The following is a 20,364-nucleotide window of genomic DNA, read 5'->3' as shown; positions in this document are numbered from 1 at the left end:
TCATCTCCCAGTAAGCCCTTATTCATTTCTGCATATGGGCAGGGGGGTGAACATGGAATCGTTGGGTCTTTTTGTCCTGCTCATACTTGCGTTTTTCCACTGGACAGCTGCTTCTTCTGCTGGTAAACTGTTCATTAACATTAAAATAGGGCTTATGTGACCATTTAGTGTCTATGTTTCGGGGTGAGAGGAACAGAGTGTGGGCTACAGTAAAGGAGCAGCCATTCCAGAGAGAATTTGAACAGATTCTGAGAACTACTGATAATTTTTCTTTGAGCTTCAGTAACATTTTACTTATAACTGTAGGTTGAAAATTGAATTTTAGTTTTGCAGACTTGTAGCCTCTACACAGAATAATTAACACAAACAGGATATTTATAGGAGATGTTTCTCTTTTTTTTTCTTTGTAGACAAAATCACCTGGAGCTATTCTGGTAAGTTTATTTTTCCTTATTTTCTAATAACAGCTGACTTTCTTGTGGAGATATCGGGGCAAACAAATAAGATCAGCAGTTGATAATCAGGATTTAATTAGTATTTTGGTGTCAAACCTTTAACTACAGCTAATATCTGAACACAACTCGTACATTTGAAGTAATGAAGATAACAACTTTGCAACAGGAAAATGATAGATTGCTCCATATAGTCCAATATATAAAGAGTAAAGACCAGCCAGGGGTCTAAAAGCTAAAAGAAATGAAAAAAAAAACCCCAAAAATTTGGAAGTTTTCATATCTGAGAACCTTTTGTCTTTGTTCTTGTGTTTCACCCACCATTTCTCCCTTCTGTTTTCACCTCTTTCCCCCTCTGTCTGTATTAGTAACAGTTGAACAGGCTGGCATGGGTGCAGCAGTCACACAGGGTGTAGGAAAGGAGTTGGAGAGGAGGAAAGCAGGAAGAAAGACAGAGGGAAGGAGGGAAGGAGGGAAGGAGGCAGGTGGATGAGGATGAGTGTGTTGCACTGAGATGGGACGGTTCTGAGGGATAAAGCAAAGCGAATCGTGCAGTGTATTGTGGCAGCGCACAATAACCTATGTGTGTATTGTGCTGTTGGTGCACACTGGCTGCCTATGTGCTGCACAATGAGTGTGTGAGAATGAAAGGGGCACACAGCTGACCATCCTCTACTTGCATTCAGGGGAACAAAACTAATGTGTCGTTCTTGCAGTTATTATCCACAGACTGCTTTGTGTTTATAAATGACTGTTTAGACATTTTAGCAGAGGATACATTGCTGTTAACCAATATACGTTAAGTGACCTATTTGATTTGCTTTATCATTTAAAGCCAGTCACTGAATCAGAATAAGAGAGGGTGGTTGTGCATATGTTGTAATTTAAAATGCAGACCCAGCACTTCACTTTTCCTTGGGCCATTTTTTCACACTAAAAGATTAATTTAATACCCTGTTGTGTGTGTGTGTGGCTGTGATTGTGTGTGTGTGTGTGAGAGTTTCATGGCTGCATTCAGGACAGGAGCAGCAGGCTTAGTGAGATACAGTGGAATGGCTGTAATTGGTTCAGAATCTGGCCTCTGGTTTCCATAGTGAAGATGAGGTGCCTTACAGGGCAAAGTTTCAGGGATGTCAGAGAGGATGTGATGTGTTTGAAATCCCCACATTTCTCACATTGAGTACACATGTGTGTAAGAGAAAGACATTAATAGTATACAATTCAATTCAAATTATTTCTAGGCATCAATTCACGACACATTTTATCTAAAGGTACTTTACAAAGACAATGAAATTATAGTCCTGTTGGTTAAAATTTGTGGAAAGTCAGCTGTGTCACGACTCAGAACAGAAGGACCCAGTATTTGAGGCAGGACAGACAGTGGGATTATTCAAAAAGCGTTTTTTTGAAATAAACAGACTGCGGATCTGTAGTAGCAGCTGCTAGGGCGTCTGAGTTAGGAACCTCTGGAGAGATGAAACACAGGTTAATGACCACCATAACCTGACAGAGGATGATAAGAAGCATGAGTCACTAAACTGTTTTAGAGTACAGTCCGTGGCCAGAGAAAGAGGTTGATACCAGCCGGTCAGCTAACAAGATGAAGCGGCTGCCACACAGAGTTCCACGCGCTGAAGCCTAGAAGGTTACAGAACTATCAGGAGATCAGATTTTGAACCGAAACACCACCTACATCACACCATGCTCACACTGCATCTATATTGTTTTACTTAGAATTAATTTGTAAATCTATATCTATCATACAATATTATTTATCTTACAAAATAGTATTAACAAAAAAACTGGAATAAGTACCCAACTTAACAGATGCAGGTAATATGTACTTGGATATTAGGAGTAAACGTGGTGCTTTTCTTCTTGCCAGACCATGTTTAGGTCAGAAGTAAGTCCTTGTTGCCTGGGCAGTAACACAGTTTGTAGCACTGTTGCCTTGCAGGAAGAAAGTTCTGGGTTTGATCCCCAGTTCAGGGTCTTTTTGGATAGAATTTGCATGTGAGTGTTGGCATAGCGGCTGGGAGTATTGGCCTAGTGGTTAGAGCAGTGCGCTTGTTCTCTGGTTGCAAGTACCTGGTTCGATCCCCACAGCCTGCACCCCTGAGCAAGACGCTTAACCCCACTCTGCTCCTGGTACCAAACATTAGCTGTCCATATCTCCCCAAGGGGATGGGTTAAATGCAGAGGTAATTTTTTTCAGACTGAGATTAAAAAAGTTCAATTATTATTATCATCATATGTGGGTTCTCTCTGGGTACTCTGACTTCCTCCTGGCAATTAATAATTGGCTTCGCTAGATTCTCCTTGTGTTTGTGCATGATTATACTGTATGTCTGTATAATATCTCGATGTGAGTCACCTGAATTTCAAAATTACTAGATAAGATTCAAAAACTGTAGCTGCAGTTAAGCTTTAGATTTGAGATATTTGTTCATTAGAATATAATCTGCATATTAATGAATGCGCCCATGCAAAAAAAGGTTTTGCACATGCTCTCTGCTGAATTGCATAAGTAAATAACTTTGTGTCCTCTTTGAGGATCTGCTATGCATGTGCAAAAACCTTTACATGCTCATGTTTTAAGATGCTAGAATCTTTTGAAGATCAGTTCCAAAGATAATAAATACAACATAAAATTTGTTCAGTCTGATAACCTTTAAATTTTTCGTTCTTTAGCTCAGGGATGATTAATACAATACTTTCTATGCTAAACACTTGAATAACAAGAGACACGTAGTGTTTTTAAAACATATTTTTTACTGCTTTCCGTTGGTCAGAGGTTTGGTTTAATTATAATTATAGCTAAAGGGACTAATTTGTATATACACTTAAAGGTGTCTTGCATCCTCAGCTGTATATTGCCTTAAACAGGTGATGATAAATGCTGAAACCATGCATGTCTTTTGAAAAGAATGAATCATCCTGCCATGAATGTAAATAGAAAATAGTAGAATAACTGTCCTGCTGGGTTGGAAGCCGATCAATGGAGGCTTTTCACTGGGTTGCTCAGAGCCAGTGGACTGTGTGATTGGGTGACGTCTCTGTTTCTGTCTTTCCTCTGTTAAAGGTTTGGTTGGTCAGTCCGAGTGGTCAGAGTATTTTCCTGAGTGTGGTGGTACTTCCCAGTCACCCATTGATGTGGTAACGACTCAGACTAAATATGACCCCAGTTTGATTCCAGTGGAGCTGCCGGGCTACAGCCAGTATGGCAACCTGCCCTTTGCAATGCACAATAACGGACACTCCGGTAACTATGACAGCAAGCTTATTCACTGCCTTTGTTTTGTGCTTTAGCTGTTCTGCTTACCCTGCACTCAAACACGGCCTGACAGTTACCGCCCATTAAGGGATGAGTTAAAATTTCAACAAACTTTACATCTAAATTAACAAAACATCTGTTAGTGTCCCCAGTCCTTACTGGTTCATTAAATTTCTCTCCTGCACAGTGATTGTTCAGCTTCCAGAGTGGATGGGGCTTGGGGGGCTGCCGTGGTTCTATACAGCCGTTCAGCTGCACTTCCACTGGGGCAGTGGTGGTCCAGGTCATGGGGGCAGTGAACACACCATCAATGGAATGGGTTCAGATGCAGAAGTAAGTAAACTGAACAATATCCTCTACCTTCATCCATGAGCTGCACAAAAGAAAGAAGAACAATAAAACTTAATCTGTGCTGCACAAACTAATTTAAATAATAAACAATTCTTTAATAACCAATGAGCAATTCTAATGGAAAACAAAAACTGGTTTCTGCTTTTATTTATGGAAAATGAATAAGTAAAAGTTTTAATTGCACTTTACTAAAAATAAAACTAATTTCCATGATTATAAAACACATTCTTTGGGTCGATTAATTTCCTACAATTTCCATAATGGCAGGCATAGCCTTCTTCTTTGTCCAATGTATTATTAACACTTAACTGATCACTTTAAACATCTAGAAAGCTGTACCACCTGTTCGGCACAGTGGTAGCATGATACCGAGAGTCTGTTTTGCTGCCAGTGGAACAGGTGTATTTTACATGATGGATGGAATAATAAAGATGGGGCAAAATTTTTAAATTCTTCCAACTCAGACTTAAACCCAACAGGAGCTGATTCCACATTAATGGGCTAGAATGGCTAATGCAGGCTAACATTAGCCTTGTTGGAATGCTTTAGCCTTGATCCTTTTAGAAATATAGGGAGTATGCTTTATTCTTTATGCACTGGTTCAAATTTGACTAAGAATATTAACATCCAGCCTGGTTTGATTTACCAGACACTCCCCTTAACACTCCCCTTAACATGTTGTGTTTTCAAGTTTGTCTTCCTGTTTCTCTCTTTTAAACTTTCCACCTAAGATGTGGGCAGACACATTTCCCTCTGTTATATCAATGTGAAAAGATGAACTAAGTGTGTTTCTTCTCTCTCCAGCTCCATGTGGTCCATTACAACTCTGATCTCTACCCCAACATGTCAACAGCGATGACAAAGAAAGATGGCTTGGCTGTTCTAGGAATTCTCATTGAGGTAATGAAAAAAGACTCAATTGCAATTTAAGCTGTTAAACACCCTAGGGATTGATATACAAACTAGAATCAGAGTTCTGAGCATCATAAGTGTAAGTTTGATTTACCAGACAGGTGAAGAGACGAATCCTGGGTATAATAACATCATTAACCACTTGAGCCGCATCAGACATGCAGGTAGGTTTCCTTGTAAGACATATGATTATTTGGGATGGATTTATTCTGCTGTTCTTTTTTTTCTCTTGTGCAATATTTAGAGTATTTTATTTATTTAAATGTTTTCAATTGAATTTGATTTAAAATATTGTAAATGGAAATTTATGACAAGAATTTGCTCTGAACCATCAAACCAACAGAGGAATCATGGTTTGACATTTCCATATTTGTCTTAACTTTTCCCACCCTATTCTCTGTAACCTTCTGCTCTCCCTTTGCATTTCTAATTTCTCGTCAGACAAGAGAACGTTCATCCCAGCCTTTGACGTCCAACAGCTACTCCCCAAAGATCTGGGAAGCTACTATCGCTACAACGGCTCCCTGACAACCCCGCCTTGCTACCAGAGTGTTCTCTGGACAGTGTTTCACGAAAGGGTTAAGATCTCAAAAGCACAGGTCTGCATGACAATAATGAGAAATACAGAAAACAAGCTAACATTTAAAAAAATATTAATTTAACCATACAAATTATCAAGATACATGGAAATATAATTGGATCTAGTAGGGCAGATTTGTAGGGCTGTGGTCTTAAAACCTCAAAGTGTATCTCACCCAAAAAAAATCACTTTTCTAATACACCACAAAATCCCAGTCCATGTGGTGATATTTGAATTTTACTGTCCATTTTTATTATTTTATATACAGTAAGATTGTTTTGTTCTGCATTATTGTCTCATCTAAGTGCTGCCCTAAGTGGTTAAATGGTAGCTATTGTATTTCCCTATGGTTTCAAACAGTGCATGTTGGTACACACCTGCAAAAAAGATCTAGAAATAAGTACAAATTTCTTAAATCAAAAGTATTTACCCCTAATTTGAGTAGATAAATAAGATAATTTGCCAATAGAATAGATTATTTTTAACCTTAAAATGAGACGATTAGATAAAATGTACTTATAGGACAATATTTAAATAGTTTTTTATTATTTTAAATGTAAATTGTCTTGTTCCATTGGCAAACTGTCTTACTAACCTGCATTATTTTAAGCAAAAATTACTTATTTAGATTTAAATTTTTTGCAGAGCTACTGGTAGAGGCTTTTAATTATTATAGCTCTGCATTTTATTATAAACACATTCCACCCTGTCCTCTGTCGCCTTGGCAGCAACAGTTTCTCTAAGTGTTTCTAAGTCAGCCGGTGCTGATATCAATTATTTTGACATCAGTCTAATCTATCATCGAGATGTGATCAATATTGATTTCTGATATATGAGGAATGATCTCTGCCTGGAAAAATTCCCAGACAGTGATTCTTACACTGTTGCTTTCTGCCCAGCGAGTTTACACAGTGACTGGATGAACGCACGTTTGGACTTCTGCTGGAATTCAGGATCTGAACAAACTCTGTTGCTAAAACATAACAGAATGATTATGGTAACTAAAACGACTCTGGTTGGTGAATGAGAAGGTTACACTCTGTGGAATTTTGACTTTAGCAGGAAAAAGATGATCTGTTTAAAGGTAATTCATGAAGTTAAAAATAAATCTTCATTGTTGCTGCATTTTTAATCATCCTGGAGAGGACAGTCATGGATTTTAAATATAATTTAGTTCAGTCTAATGTCACGGTAAGGCCTTTGTCAGAGTACTGAGATATGTGCAGCAGTGTGTTCAGAGCCAGTTTTTGTGAGTGTTATAACATATTAGAGCTGGTGGTGAATGTTACAGACATCCATGTTCACAAACCTTCGTGTTGTTAGACATCAGTCCTGCTTTGGTTTGCTTTGAGTCCTCAACTAAATAAATATTTGGCTGTTTTTTACTATCCTAAATTCAACACATTCTCAAATCTTACATAAAATGTTAAGCTTTTGTGACCCTATAGTACCTTTGCATCATTACACTAACCATCTCTAACAATTTCCTTTTCTATTAAAGGGTTTCATGCATGTAACTATGTCTATATAATGGATCCCCCTCCATCTCTTGACTCCAGCTCCTGAAGATGGAGACGATACTTTACTCCACTAAAGAGCAGGAAGCTGACAGGATGCTGCTGCAGAACAACTACCGGATAACGCAGCCCCTCAACCAGAGAGTCATCTTTGCCTCTTTCTCTGAAGGTTAGAAAGAAAAAAACGATAAAGGAGATGGTAGGAAACATTCTTTGGATGTTTGATCTGCATGATCCTTAGTAGTTTCTTTTAATATATAATACAGCTGAGCGTTCAAAAGTTCAAGCTCAGCTTGGGTTAACCTAACTTCAATCATTGCTCCTCATCCACAATTTCACAGCAACAGATCTTAAAACCAACCAGTTAATTTAATCACTAATACAATAACAGGTCACTGTGTGGCCAGTTAGACCAAACCGTAGATCTAAAGGATGTAGAAAACAGCATGCAGAGAGTGAACACTGGAACAGAGAATGTAAATAGATTAATAATAACTTGTGACTTTTAAAGTAATAAGGCTAAGAATGTTGACTGAGAACATGAAATAAATTCAGAGGATGGGCTGGGGATGTGAAGAGAGATCTGTTTGTGAAGGATCTGAGCAAAGACAAGGATTTGGAGAAAATAAACAGTGACTCCATTGTTATCACACCAGAGTGGCTGACAAAAAGAGAGGGGCAAAGAAGAGTCATTGGGGTGAACAACGAGAAAGTGGAAAGATTTTATGCAAAGTGCTCTTTGAGTGACTGAACTTGGAGGGTTTGGGAGATCAGGATATTGTAAAAAAACAAACACCTTCTGCAACAACAAACAAAACTTTTCCATCATGAAAATCAATTGAATTTCTAATTATGTTTTCTCTATGTTACAGGATCAGGCAGGAAGCTCTCCTCTGGTAAGAAGAAAATATTGCTAATAATGGAGCAAACTTCTGTGCAAATGAAACAAGCAATTAAATGAAAAGGAGAATGATTTTTGCTGCATTTGTTTCCTCTCTGCAGGTGAGGTGACAGCCATTGTGATCGGAGTGATGTGTGGCTGCGTTGGTGTGGCAGTGATCATTCGCTTCATTGTAAAGACGATACGGTAAACAGTCCTGCTCTTTTCACTGTGGCCTGTTTTCCAACCAAGGTCCTCATGACAGCAGCTGATACTGGTTAACAGCTTGTTGTTAGTTTTCTCTGACTGTGACAGGGCTGACACGCTGTGCAGGACTTCAGCTTTTATTTTTCACTCTCTTTCTTTCTCTTGGCAGATTTTTTAAACTCCTTCACCTCGAAACAGTCGCGGTAAACAGGTGGTTTACCTGATCTTAATACTGACACAGACTAGCACTGAAATTTGGTTCATTTCTTCATTCAATATATATTCTAACGTTATTCTAATGTTAATTGAGTAATTCACTAATTAAAAGTGGGAAAAACTATTATAGAACACCATCCACATCGCCATCTCTAGTAATTATATAACATAAAATGATTAGATTTATTTAGAAACTTTGATTTGTCCCAATAAAGTCTATTTCTGTATCACTATATATTTAAAATTGATAAAAAATAACATAGAAATAAAAAAAGTTATTGAACACTATTTTGCCATGAGTCACATGTAAAAATACAACACCTATTCTTAACATGGAAGTTTCCTTTTTCCTCCTTTTGAGTAACATAACCCAGATTGTGGGTTTCCATTTTCTTAATTGTGTAATAATTAGATTATGCTATCAATAAATTATATGGTTATTTATGGCTTTTATCACATTTTTCAAGGGGTAACTGCAGTGGTGCCTCTAAATATGGTCATCTTTGCTAATGAATAAGATTTCAGGCTTAAGCTAGTCAGCAGTATATAAAGATATTTGAAGGAACACTGTATTTTTGTGTTTACAATGTTATTAACCCTTGAAAAAAAATTAAAATGTCACCATGTTAGTTTTGATTTATTTATGTAAAAGAGAATATAAGAAGAAAACTAAACAAGGTTGCTTCATTTTTTTCTAAAGTTATATATCAATTTCAGACGTTAATTAAATAAAAACAACACAACCAGTATATTTCACCTTGATAAGGTCAGTTTCACTGAAAAAAGAGTTGTATTTAGTTTTTCTGAGAGAGAAATGTTGCTAAATCAGTTTTTTAATTAAGTCAATATATTATATTTTGAGTAGAAAAAACAGAATCCTAAGCTGCATTGTTTATTCCAGCCTACTTGCTGAAGAGGTTTATTTCTACAGACTGTTTACATGCTACAGGAGAATGAACTCTTTGTTATTAAATCCTATTGTAAAGTTTAGACTTGGAAGCTCATTTATATTTGCTTAGAGCTTTTCTAATCTCTAATCTCCATATAGAACATTTATTCCCATCGTTTGGACTTTATTGTTGAACATTAGAAACGATCCTTGCTTTAAAGTATGAAAGGCTCTCACCCTTTATTGAAATCACCTGCACCAAACCTTATATATTAAGTGTTTGTAGAGGTGTTGAAGAAACGCACTTAAGTATATAATCCTCTTTATGCTTCACGGTGAAAATATGAAAGTAACTTAAAGATCCAGGCAGGGATAATCTGCTCTCCTGACCTCTTCTCGAAAACATGCATGTTTCTGTTTTTTTTCTGTTTTTGCTTCTTTTTTTTTTTTTTTTTACAGTAAAAGTAACTGTAGGGTTTCTTTTTTAACACTTTGCTGATTTAGTCTTTCTGTTGCTCTGACCACCTCTTTATAAACAATGATCAGCTTCATCAAAAGCACATTCTTTATATAAAATGGCTTGGCACTGTGGCCAAGGTTATTATTATTTTATCATTCAAAAGCATTGCGTTTTGGTGCATGGCAGTATTTTCCTGTGTTCGAAGCCCACCAGGCATGTCCCACAGGGCATTAATCAGAAGTGGACTGGGCATTGGGAACATTGAATTAAGTAAAGTGACTTTAAAATAAACAGGATTGGAGAGCCTCACTCCCTCTGTTGTGCTGGACATTATTCCCATATAAATGAGTTGCATGCACCACCTGTATGCTCTTCACCGCTGTGGCTTTAAAGTTGTAGCTGATCAGTGTAATCTTCTGAACCATAAAAACATCCCATAATCACCTCTCTGTCAGTTCTGACTGCAATGCTTTTCACTGGTGTGTATTGTTGTTGTTTTTACCATATGTAACTGTTAGTCTCTGTCATGGCTGCAATTAAACTGCTAATCTCTGTGGATAATATGTTCCTTTTATCTTTCCATGATGATTTTACCTGTAGCACTTTGAGATTTTTCTTAAATGTAAGGTGCATTACAAATAAAATTATTATTGTTATTATTAATAATCATGTGTAAATTTCAAGAGAGGTCTGACATGCTTAAAGAGCTGCTGACTTTCCTAATCTCAGTCACATGTGTGTTCTCATTTTAAAACTTGATATTCTGACTAAAGGCAAAACCAAGTGAGATTTCTTAATATCATAACACTGTCTATTCAATCATCAATCATTTCTTCTTTCCTTTGGTCTTGATTCTGCCTCTTCATCTTGTGACAGCTCTACTTCTAGCTGGGACATCCTGCACAATAACCGGCCTGCTCCAATGCCAAGGTCATTTATCAGAATCGAGGACTTCTAACCTTGTTTCTGGAACTCTCTTTGTAGTAAACACCTGTTTACAGTCACTTAACCCCCCAGAAGCACTTGTAATATCTATAAACTGAACTGAGTCTAGGTAGAAAAAAACCCAAAACGTTTTTATACTAATTGTCATTATATGCAGATAATACTAAAGTACTTTGTATACCTTTTAACATTTCAAAGTATATTATTATTTTTTACTAATAATAAATGTTAACACACATCCCTTGGTATGTAAAACCATTTGCATCAGCCTCACCGACTAATAATTTATCCCTGTTTTGTGTTTGTTCCTGGAAAGACAGACCTCTTCTATACAACATAAGAACTACACTATTAAATAAAATAAAAATAAAATAACAAATATATTTGTAGCAACTGCAAATGTGATTACTTAATGAAATACCTTTTTTTTTCTATAATGTTTCAGGACAAAAGAGACAGAGCAATCGCAGGAGAAAAAAACAGACCTGGTTGTGATGACGACCTCAGAATCTGAAAGGAAAGAAGAGTCGTCACCATCTCCTCAGACCAAGCCGTAGCGGGACATCCCACCTAAGGACCGTTGAAATTTCATATCAGAAGTCATTTTACAGATCTATGTGTTCTACGGGGAGGCAAACCTATTTTTTCTGCATCCTTCATGTAGAAACTGCAACAACACATGAGAGATGAATGATATTTTTAAAGTATCGCATTGTATTGTAGGTGGAAGGTCTTTTCCAACCAAATTTGGCTCCATTTCAGTCATCTCATGCAACCCTCCGCCCCAGATCCAAGAAGAGAAATGCCATTTTGCTGGTTAAATGTTTGGCATAGTTCCTGCATATGAGTCTCTGATGAAGAACACATGTAGGCATGGGTTTTAATCTTCCTTTGTAATGTCCCTTCACATTTTCTAAAACCCAAACACACTGCACTAACTATTTGTAAGCTTTTGACACCTAAACACTTTGGAGTAATCTAAAAAGATAAGCCAGAAAGCAGACAATGTTGATGTAAAAAAACACATGAGAGGTGACATGTACATAGAACTGCTGTACAAACATTTCAGAGAAGATTTTAAATCTGCATACTTTGTTGTAAATGGAAGAGTTATATTTATGTACATACATTTACTCTGTTGAATAGAGACATTACAAAACAGCATGTCATCTGTATTGTGTCCAACTTGTCTGAGCACTGAATTAAAACATCTGAATGCAAAAAATGTTTTGAATGATTTCCTGTCAGATACAAAGAGGAGGAGCATGTATGTAGTAAAGAAGAGTATGAAGAAGATTGATCAAGTCTTCTTTGAAGCCAAAATTCCAGTGGCAGATAAAAAAATAAAGACAGAAATAATCTTTTTAACATAATTCTCTAGCAGATTATACATTTGTATTGTTAGTAAACTGATTGTTTAGCAGTGAATGATGGAATTCTTCATTTAAACCAGTTATTTCATAGAAACGATCAGCCAGTGGTTTGTTAGCACATAAACAACTGATTAATTTATTTAAACAGTTTGTGAAAAAAAGAAAAACACAGAAGTTTCTTCCTGTTAAAAGGGAGTTTTTCCTCTCCACTGTCGCTACAAGCATGCTTAGTGTGAGGGAGTGTGTCCGAGTCAATGCGCCGCGCCGAGGTCTGGTCGGATTCCAAGACTCCTTGTTATGCGGCCTTAAAACGCATCCTTCTTTTTGCCCAATTTGAAGGACGGGTCCGATATATCTTCGCTATCCTTAGATATCCTAGGATTCATTGCGAGACCAAGCAAGCCTGCTGCTCCGTGATCAGAGGAAAGGTTACTTAGTGCCGAACAGTGGGGAATATTGGAAGTGCAGTTTAATATAATACAAGTATATGAATACTTCCGTCTGAAATGAATGAAAATGGTTGTTTTAATGGTTACTGGGTCAGATATGTGGCGGTAATGTTTGATTTATCTAAAGGTTTTTATCTGTTACTGTTTAAATGGGTTTGGCTGTAATTTAAGGACAGATTCTAATATAGAGTGGGAACAATAAATCTGATAGGATTTTTATGTTTTCATTGCTGTTTTGCACAATATGCTTAGTTAAGTATTTTTTGTTTGTTGAACATTAGAGATTTTGCAGATATATTTTTTATACATACATTGTTTAGATTTACTTATATATTTCTACCCCTTTTATAGAATAGAAAACCTCTTCATTGTCCCACAATGGGCAAATTTACAGCAGCAGAAAGATTATTGAAAATGGTCACACAAATGTGGACCTTAGAAAAATGTATAGGACTAACATAATGGGGAAGAGTTAAATTATAAACAATAAAATACTGTAAAGTGTTTTAATAATATAAAATTGGAGAATAAATAACCAATATCTAGCTATGGACATTTTTACAGTAATGGATATTTGAAAATAGCAGCATCATCAGAGATGTGCTAAATGACAGCAGCAGGTTATTTTAACTGACTAAGGTTTCTATCATTACATTTGATTTTATTTGTTCCTGCTCCCGGTGGTTGGCACCTTTATTCCACTCTGAATTCGTGTTAATGTGGTCTTTGTTCACTTTACAATATTAAATAAATAAATAAACAAACAGTTTTGAAAACTTCGGTATTCATTCTTTTCCTGCTTTGTGCGTCAACTGTAACGGTTGCTAAGCAACAAAGCCTGCGGCCGTAAAACCCGCCGAAGGGTAGACCTGTTCGAATTTACCATAGATATCCATAATAAAGGCCTTTATTATGGATATCTATGGAATTTACAGCCAAAACTCTTCCGGCCTCCTTATTTTCAAGGACTTCGAAGGATCCAGTCTAGGTAGACCGCGTCCTTGGAGGATGCAGCCAATGAATTCTAAGAGAGCCAATGTGTCGACGCAATAAACTGGTTTTCCTTAGATAGAAAACTTTGAATCCATTTGACTGCATGATCTGGTGAACTGTAAAGTGCCTTGAGATGAAATGTGTTGTGAATTGGCGCTATATAAATAAACTGAACTGAAATTGAAATGCTCCCCATCAGTGTCTTTCAAATAAAGAACACATTTCTCCTATCCTGGGCAGGTCTGTCTTTCTTTCTTTTTTTTTTTTTTTTTTTGGTTGATACCAGCTGATGATCCCTAGTTCAGCTCTACAGCGCACTCATGTGGCCAAAGCTTCGTAGTGCACAGGCCGCTCCTGCTTCACAAAGGAAATGGAAACGTGTCACTAAGCAGTGCTTAACAGAGAAAGACCTGCGGTTAAACCAGGGCTCACAGTTTTATATGATGATAATTACTTTCATCATTTGGCAGTCATCAATGTTAATTATAATTAATTAATTTGTTAATTGGGGCTGCTCAGTAAGCAGTGGGTAGCACTGCTGCCTTGTGGTAAGAAGGTAGCAGGTTCGAGTCCAGCTCTTTCTGCATGGAGTTTGCATGTTCTCCCTGAGCATGCATGGGTTTTCTCCGGGTACTCCGGCTTCCTCCCACAGCCCAAAACATGACTGTTAGGTAAATTGGCTTTTCTAAATTTTCCTTTGCTGTGTGTGAGTGGTTATTTGTCCTGTTTCTCTCTGTGTTGCCCTGTGATGGACTGGCAACCTGTCCAGGTTGTACCCCGCCTTTTGCCCGTAGACAACTGGAGATAGGCACCAGCGTCCCTCGCGACCCCAGCAGGGACAAGCGTGAAGGAAAATGGAAGGATGGATGTATAATTACTTATTTGAATTAATTTATATCTTTTCAAATTCTAAAATTAAAACCCTATAAAATACGACTTTAGTTACGACACCAGAATACATCCAGTTGTTACTCACCAGGGTTCATCAACATCTGATGATGGATAAAAAAAAAGAAAGAAAATAAAGCCCTTCAAAAATGTCTTATTTAGAATCACTTTTAGTTCACTTGTGGCCAAGTTGCTGCAAAACAATTTGATTTTAGTTAGTAATTTCACTTCAGTATGTAGTAGTAGTAGAACCCTTTTAGTCATTGTGCAACAAAGCATATTAAGATCTGAAAGATTGATGGGGATTAATTAAAAAAACAATCACTATCAAAATTACAGGTATTAATAGCTAACTTTACTTTCAAAATGTAGTTCTCAAAATGTTGTTTCTGCTGAATCCTGTGGTACAAATCAACAGTTTTCTGAGCTGCCTGCTCTGCTTTAAACATGACCTAAATACAACCAGGACCCCACATGTCAATTATTATAATTAAGTGAGAGAACCTGTGATGGACCATGAGACAAAATAACAGAGCAGGACATAAGGTACAGCAATCAAAGAAACCAATGATAACCATGCAGGTCATATTCAGTGGAAATAGGAATGGGAAAGTCAACATCAGAGAGAGCACCAAACATCTGATCCAGTTATTATAACCCCTCCCTATCACCACCCAAAGTAAACCGCATAATCGTGACTGAAAAGATCTATTATGAATAACTTGTGGATCTTTATTATATATTTTCATTTAATCTCTCTCTGTCTATATATATATATATATATATATATATATATATATATATATATATACACTGATTTTGATATGGCCAGTATCAGAATCAGTACAGTAGGTGGCGGTATGCACCTAAACGTTTACGTTGCAATCTGCCATTACACAAAAAGAAGAAGAAGAAGTCGTTACCTACCTTTGAACGGGCACAGCTGTTTTTGGAGAGGCGAAAGGTTTGACAGCGAGAAACCTTCAGTAGGGAAGTTCAACATCTGCTAGTTTCCTCTTTTTTCTTTTTAACAGGCATTTCTGTGAACATAGATGAAGGTAGGGAAGTTATCCCAGCTGTTCTCTAAATCCGCTTTTTGCTTTCATGTTTAAAAAGGCAAACAGAAACGAACAGCTGCTGCTTGGCGAAACTTGTTTCACTGTTTTAATTCCTTACGTTCGCATTCATGTCGTCTTAAAAGAGCTTTGGAAAAAAAAGGACAAAAAAGTTTGATCTCATGGTGTTTTTCTTCTCTGCAGGAATGACTGCTTACACAGTAGTTGCCTGTCTCCTGGTTGCTCAGCTTACATCTGCCAGAAATGACGCTCCATGCCAGCGCTCCAAGTGGAACAATGGATACGACACCTTCATCAGGCGCCATCTGCCTCCTGGAACCCCAACTTCTCTGGACCAGAACCAGTGGGAGAAGTTCATTAAAGGTCTGGGGGGCTGCAACAGACCGACCCAGTCCTTCCTCCAGCCCAGTGAGCTGCAAAAGGTGAAATCAGTGTGCAGCAGAGGAGGTGGGAAGGTGCTGAAGGACAACCTGTGCATCAGTAAGCAGCCCTTCACTTTTGTGACGGTGAGGAGCGAACAGGGAACCTGTGGGATCAGAAGCGTCAGAGAGGAAACCAAACACTTGATCCTGGCCTGTGAGGTTCTGGAGAATCAGTGCGTCCCGGTCCACTTTGAAGGAAACCCAACGGATAAAAAGCCCAGCAACAACGCAAGAGATTGCTCAGACCCTCAGAGCAGAGGCCATGCTCCCACTTTTACAATAGCACCTCTCTGGTTGTTTGGTGTCGTATGTATTTTTAATGGGCTCTGGATTCTAAATTTCATTTAACGCAAGAATGCTATTATATATATTTTTTTACTTTCAGTTATGTTTTCTGAGTTTTATGACAGTTTTGCATCAGAAAATCATAAACCAGAAGTATTTCTATGGTTCTATCAAGAGTCTTTATTTGCATGAGCTTTTCAACCCACTTTTATATTTGATTGTATTATCTTTGTTATCTCAGGAGTGTTTTATCTTTAAGATCTAAATCTGTTTTTAAATGGTGATAGCATTTTAAAGGTGGAAACAAAGTTTACAAACCAAAATAAAGGGAAACAAAATAAAAAACAGATGAAGATTAATGCTTTAATGATCTTTCTTTGATTTCATCCAGTTAATCAAACTCTAAACCTTTCGCTTTTGCACCTGCAGGTACTCTGTAACAGCAAATTGCATCATTACACAGTTGTTATGTCTTTTTAAAAAAGGTATTACACCAGCCGAAAGTTATTAGCCAAACATAATCAAAGCATTTCCGTTTCTTTTTTTGCAACATCTCATTTAAACTTTCAACCTTCTATGTGTTTTGCATGTGGTGTAGTTTATATTTGAATGTGCTTTTATAAGTTGTGTAGTCCACTTTGTTCTGTGATTATTTAGTTAAAACAAATAAAGATTTGCAATACAACTGATATAAAATGGTGTTAGGTTTGAGCATTTTTAAAACAGATATAGATTGTTTAATAAAAGCCTCTTTTTTTGACTCTGTGAAATGTTTCTTTTGTCTATAAAACATAAATTTTAAAAAAGGAATCCAAAAGAAATCTGACAAGACTGAAAAAGAAAATTGTTCGATTAAGATATTAAAGATAGTGTGTAGGATTTTTGCAAGTTTTTGAAGAGACCCACCCTCTCCACAAAAATACACATGCTCAACCCCTGTATGCCTTCCTGAGAGGGAACGCCTATTTAACGCGTGAGAGAACATGTGCACGAGCCTATTTCTCCTCGTGCACGCTCTGTTTAAATGTTGCTGTTGCATCACTCATACAAGCTTGTTTTCCAAAAGAAGATTTGCAATTTTTCCACTATGTAAGACTCACCACTGGTCAGTGAAAATGGGGACAGCCTTGCGTAACTTTATTACCAGAATGATTGACAATTAGGAGGACCGCTTCTTTTGATGATCAACCTGGAAAAAAGAACATCCTCCACTGTAATAAAATGCTAAAACTCACCCAAACACAGTTTCTCTCTGACCACAATCTAAATGTGTGGTCAGGTTTGAAAAAAAAGTGTTAGCAAGACCACCACCTATAAAAATTACATAGTTACACCAATTTTGTCAGTAGCAAACAATTTTCAGAAAAAAAACACCCACCATCACCAATAAATAATCCCTAAATCACAATGTTTAAAAGGCACGTCTAGCACATATACGCTGAGATGATAAACAGCTGAAACGTGCAGCAGCTGACACCTCAGTTTCTCCGTTTTCTGATCTTTTACAAACAAAAACTGTTTTATTTATCCAATCAATGTTAAAAAATGTTATTTATAATTTAATGTTACAGTGCCAGAAAATAAGGGCTTGATTAGACCTAGAGTTGATTAGGTAGAATTAAAAACATCTTCATTAAAAAAATATTTTGAGGTTGTAATTCTGGTTTTAAAGCAGCAGTTACATTTACTACTGGGGGATCAGACAGAATAAATGAATATATTTATGAAATCCATGTTAAAATGATTTTATTGGATTCAGTTAAACAAAACTTGAGTAGTGAGCATTAATCTATGGAGGACCTACATATTTAAGAATAAATATAGACATTTTTGCTCAATAAATACATAGTTATGCAATTAATTGGGCAAAAATTAATTAAATGAATAAATGTAACCATTATTTAAATTATACAATTGGAAATACATGTATTATAATTAGCTTATTTATCTATTCATTTAGTTGCCTTATTATGATTTTGAGCTTTATTATTTACCTGTTTTGTATTCAAATCTATGTATGTCTTTATTTTTGTTGTCTTTTTTTAATTTTGATTTTTTTTTTTTTTTTTTACCTTTCTTCCATCCTGTTTAATGAAAGCATTTTGCCTGAACACATACCCAGACATCGCTCAGTCAGATTTTGAAGTTGACTGATTCTTGGGTAAAGGATTTATCATTGTCATTCAAGCATGTCACAGCGTGTTTAAGGCCTATGAAATGTTTCTTTTGTTAGTCATGTGGAGAACCCTTTGTTATAAATATGAGCTGAATGGTTTAGTAAAAAGTTTGACTACAATGTTGAAGCCATGAGTTTATGTGGAAACTTCCTCTGACCTTATGCAGCCATGCTCAAAGCTTTTTGCTTTTATACAGTGGTGGACGAACTACTCAACTGAAGTACTTCAGCAAAAGTATCGATACTCATAGTCCAATCTTACTCAAGTACACATAAAAGTTACTTAAACATCTACTGAATTAAAGTATTGTAGTACTCACTTTTGAAATCACAAATACCATGCATATAAAGGTACTTAAGCATTCAAAAATAGAAATAAATGTTCTAATATCAGTACATTTCTGTAAAAGTTAAGAGTAAGAATCTTATAACCTTCAGAAACCTGACGTATTGATGCATACAATCCTTAAATTCTTTAGCACCTGTCCTCAGTATAAAATGCCACAAAAAATGAAAAATAAGGAAAGCTATTATTTCTGATTTAAAAACAAATCAAAAGGAAAACAAGAGTGTCTTGATTCTCCTCACGCTTTCACTATAGAATAGAGGTTTAAGGTCGAACTGTAACTCTGATTCGAGAACCCATCCTACTGAAAAAATTGGCCACATGACAGCAACTAACACCTTAATAAGTTTTAAAACTACAAATAATATCTGCCCTGAGTTTCTGGAATTTATGGAATGTCATACAAATCTCTCAACAGTGGTTTCCAAATTCAGTCAGTAGGACTGCTATCGTTCAAAAGGAGAAGAAACTACAATATTTGAATTTGAAATGTATTTGAATGTATTTGAGTGAAAGTTGTAAGTACCCCCCCCCCCAAAAAAAAAAAATTCAAATAAAGACACTCATAAAAGTACTTAAATACAATTATCAAGCAAATGTACATTGTTACTTTTCACCACTGCTTTTATATTTGCACCTACAGCTCTTTTTCATCATGCAAGAGGAGTAATCAATTAAAAGGGTCAGATGCACGATTTAGATCAAACTTTGGAAAATGAAGCAGTAAGTCAGAGATTGATGTTGTTTTCAAAAGAGGATATACAAGCACATATTGAGCAGCTATAATCATGCAAAAGAATCAGTGATAGAAAGACTAGATTGGGTATAAATGTAAATAAATAGGGACAACAGACATGTAACATAACGTTTTTTAATACGTTTCCCCTTTGCTCTACCTTTCTCATATAATTTTCTATATTTATGCCGCTATATGTTTACATAGTCCACTTTTCATAATTCTGCTTCATTCGTTCCCTATTCTAATTTAATTGAACTTTATCGATCTCCCATTGATATTTACCTCTGCATTTAACCCATCCCCTTGGGGAGCAAGGGGCTGCCATCATTAAGGGTCTTTTGCTCAGGATTCCAAGCTCTATGCCCTGACCACTAGGCTGCCAGTCCCCACTTGTACCACTCATAGCTTTATGCTTGTCCTCTTGGTCTTAGAGATGATCTCCTAGAGTCTAGGCTGTGGTGAAACAAGAGAGTAAAGTCATGATATTTGTCAATATTGGAGATAAATCTCAGAAACATATTTCAAACACAGGGGCTGCTCAGTGGTTGCCTTGAAGCATCAAGGTTCTGGGTGCGATTCCCGGCCCTGGGTCTTTCTGTATGGAGTTTGCATGTTCTCCCTGAGGATGTGGGAGTTCTGTCTGGGTACTCTGACTTCCTCCCACAGTCCAAACACATGACAACCATGCACAGTGTGAGTGTGCATGGTTGTGGGTCTCGGTGTTGCTGTCTGGCGACCTGTTCAGGGTGTACCCCGCCTCTGGCCCATAGACAGCTGAGATAGGCATCAGCACCCCTCAGCACCCCTCACGACCCCAGCAGGGATAAAACCTGATGGAAATGGATGGATCTATGCAACAATAAATCTAGAAAATCATAACTTGTCAAATAGGGTCCAGCTGAAACTAATATGACTATGCTGGCGGTCTAAGAGT

At 36.9% G+C, this 20,364-nt stretch overlaps 1 protein-coding gene across 5 annotated transcripts; it reads left to right on the top strand.

The window, feature by feature from the left end:
* ca14 (carbonic anhydrase XIV) lies at positions 1-12,214 on the top strand. Of its 5 annotated transcripts, XM_015381155.1 has the most exons (13): positions 1-122; positions 411-434; positions 3,535-3,714; positions 3,914-4,059; positions 4,882-4,977; positions 5,087-5,153; positions 5,431-5,588; positions 7,129-7,255; positions 7,959-7,982; positions 8,089-8,173; positions 8,343-8,384; positions 10,615-10,668; positions 11,129-12,205. In XM_015381155.1, the coding sequence occupies exons 1-13, from the start codon at positions 35-37 to the stop codon at positions 11,238-11,240; spliced, it is 1,203 nt and encodes a 400-aa protein (XP_015236641.1). In that variant the 5' UTR covers positions 1-34; the 3' UTR covers positions 11,241-12,205. The 5 variants fall into 5 exon arrangements, with proteins under 5 accessions (XP_015236641.1, XP_015236642.1, XP_015236643.1 ...); XM_015381156.1 differs by lacking the exon at positions 8,343-8,384 and having other exon boundaries at positions 11,129-12,204; XM_015381157.1 differs by lacking the exon at positions 10,615-10,668 and having other exon boundaries at positions 11,129-12,204.
* Positions 12,215-20,364: the final 8,150 nt, after the last annotated feature.

Source organism: Cyprinodon variegatus, unplaced genomic scaffold (genome assembly GCF_000732505.1).
Source record: "Cyprinodon variegatus isolate N-32 unplaced genomic scaffold, C_variegatus-1.0 Scaffold229, whole genome shotgun sequence".
Classification (NCBI taxonomy): domain Eukaryota; kingdom Metazoa; phylum Chordata; class Actinopteri; order Cyprinodontiformes; family Cyprinodontidae; genus Cyprinodon; species Cyprinodon variegatus.
The sequence above is the reverse complement of the archived record's forward strand: the minus strand, read 5'-3'. Positions and strand labels throughout refer to the sequence as shown.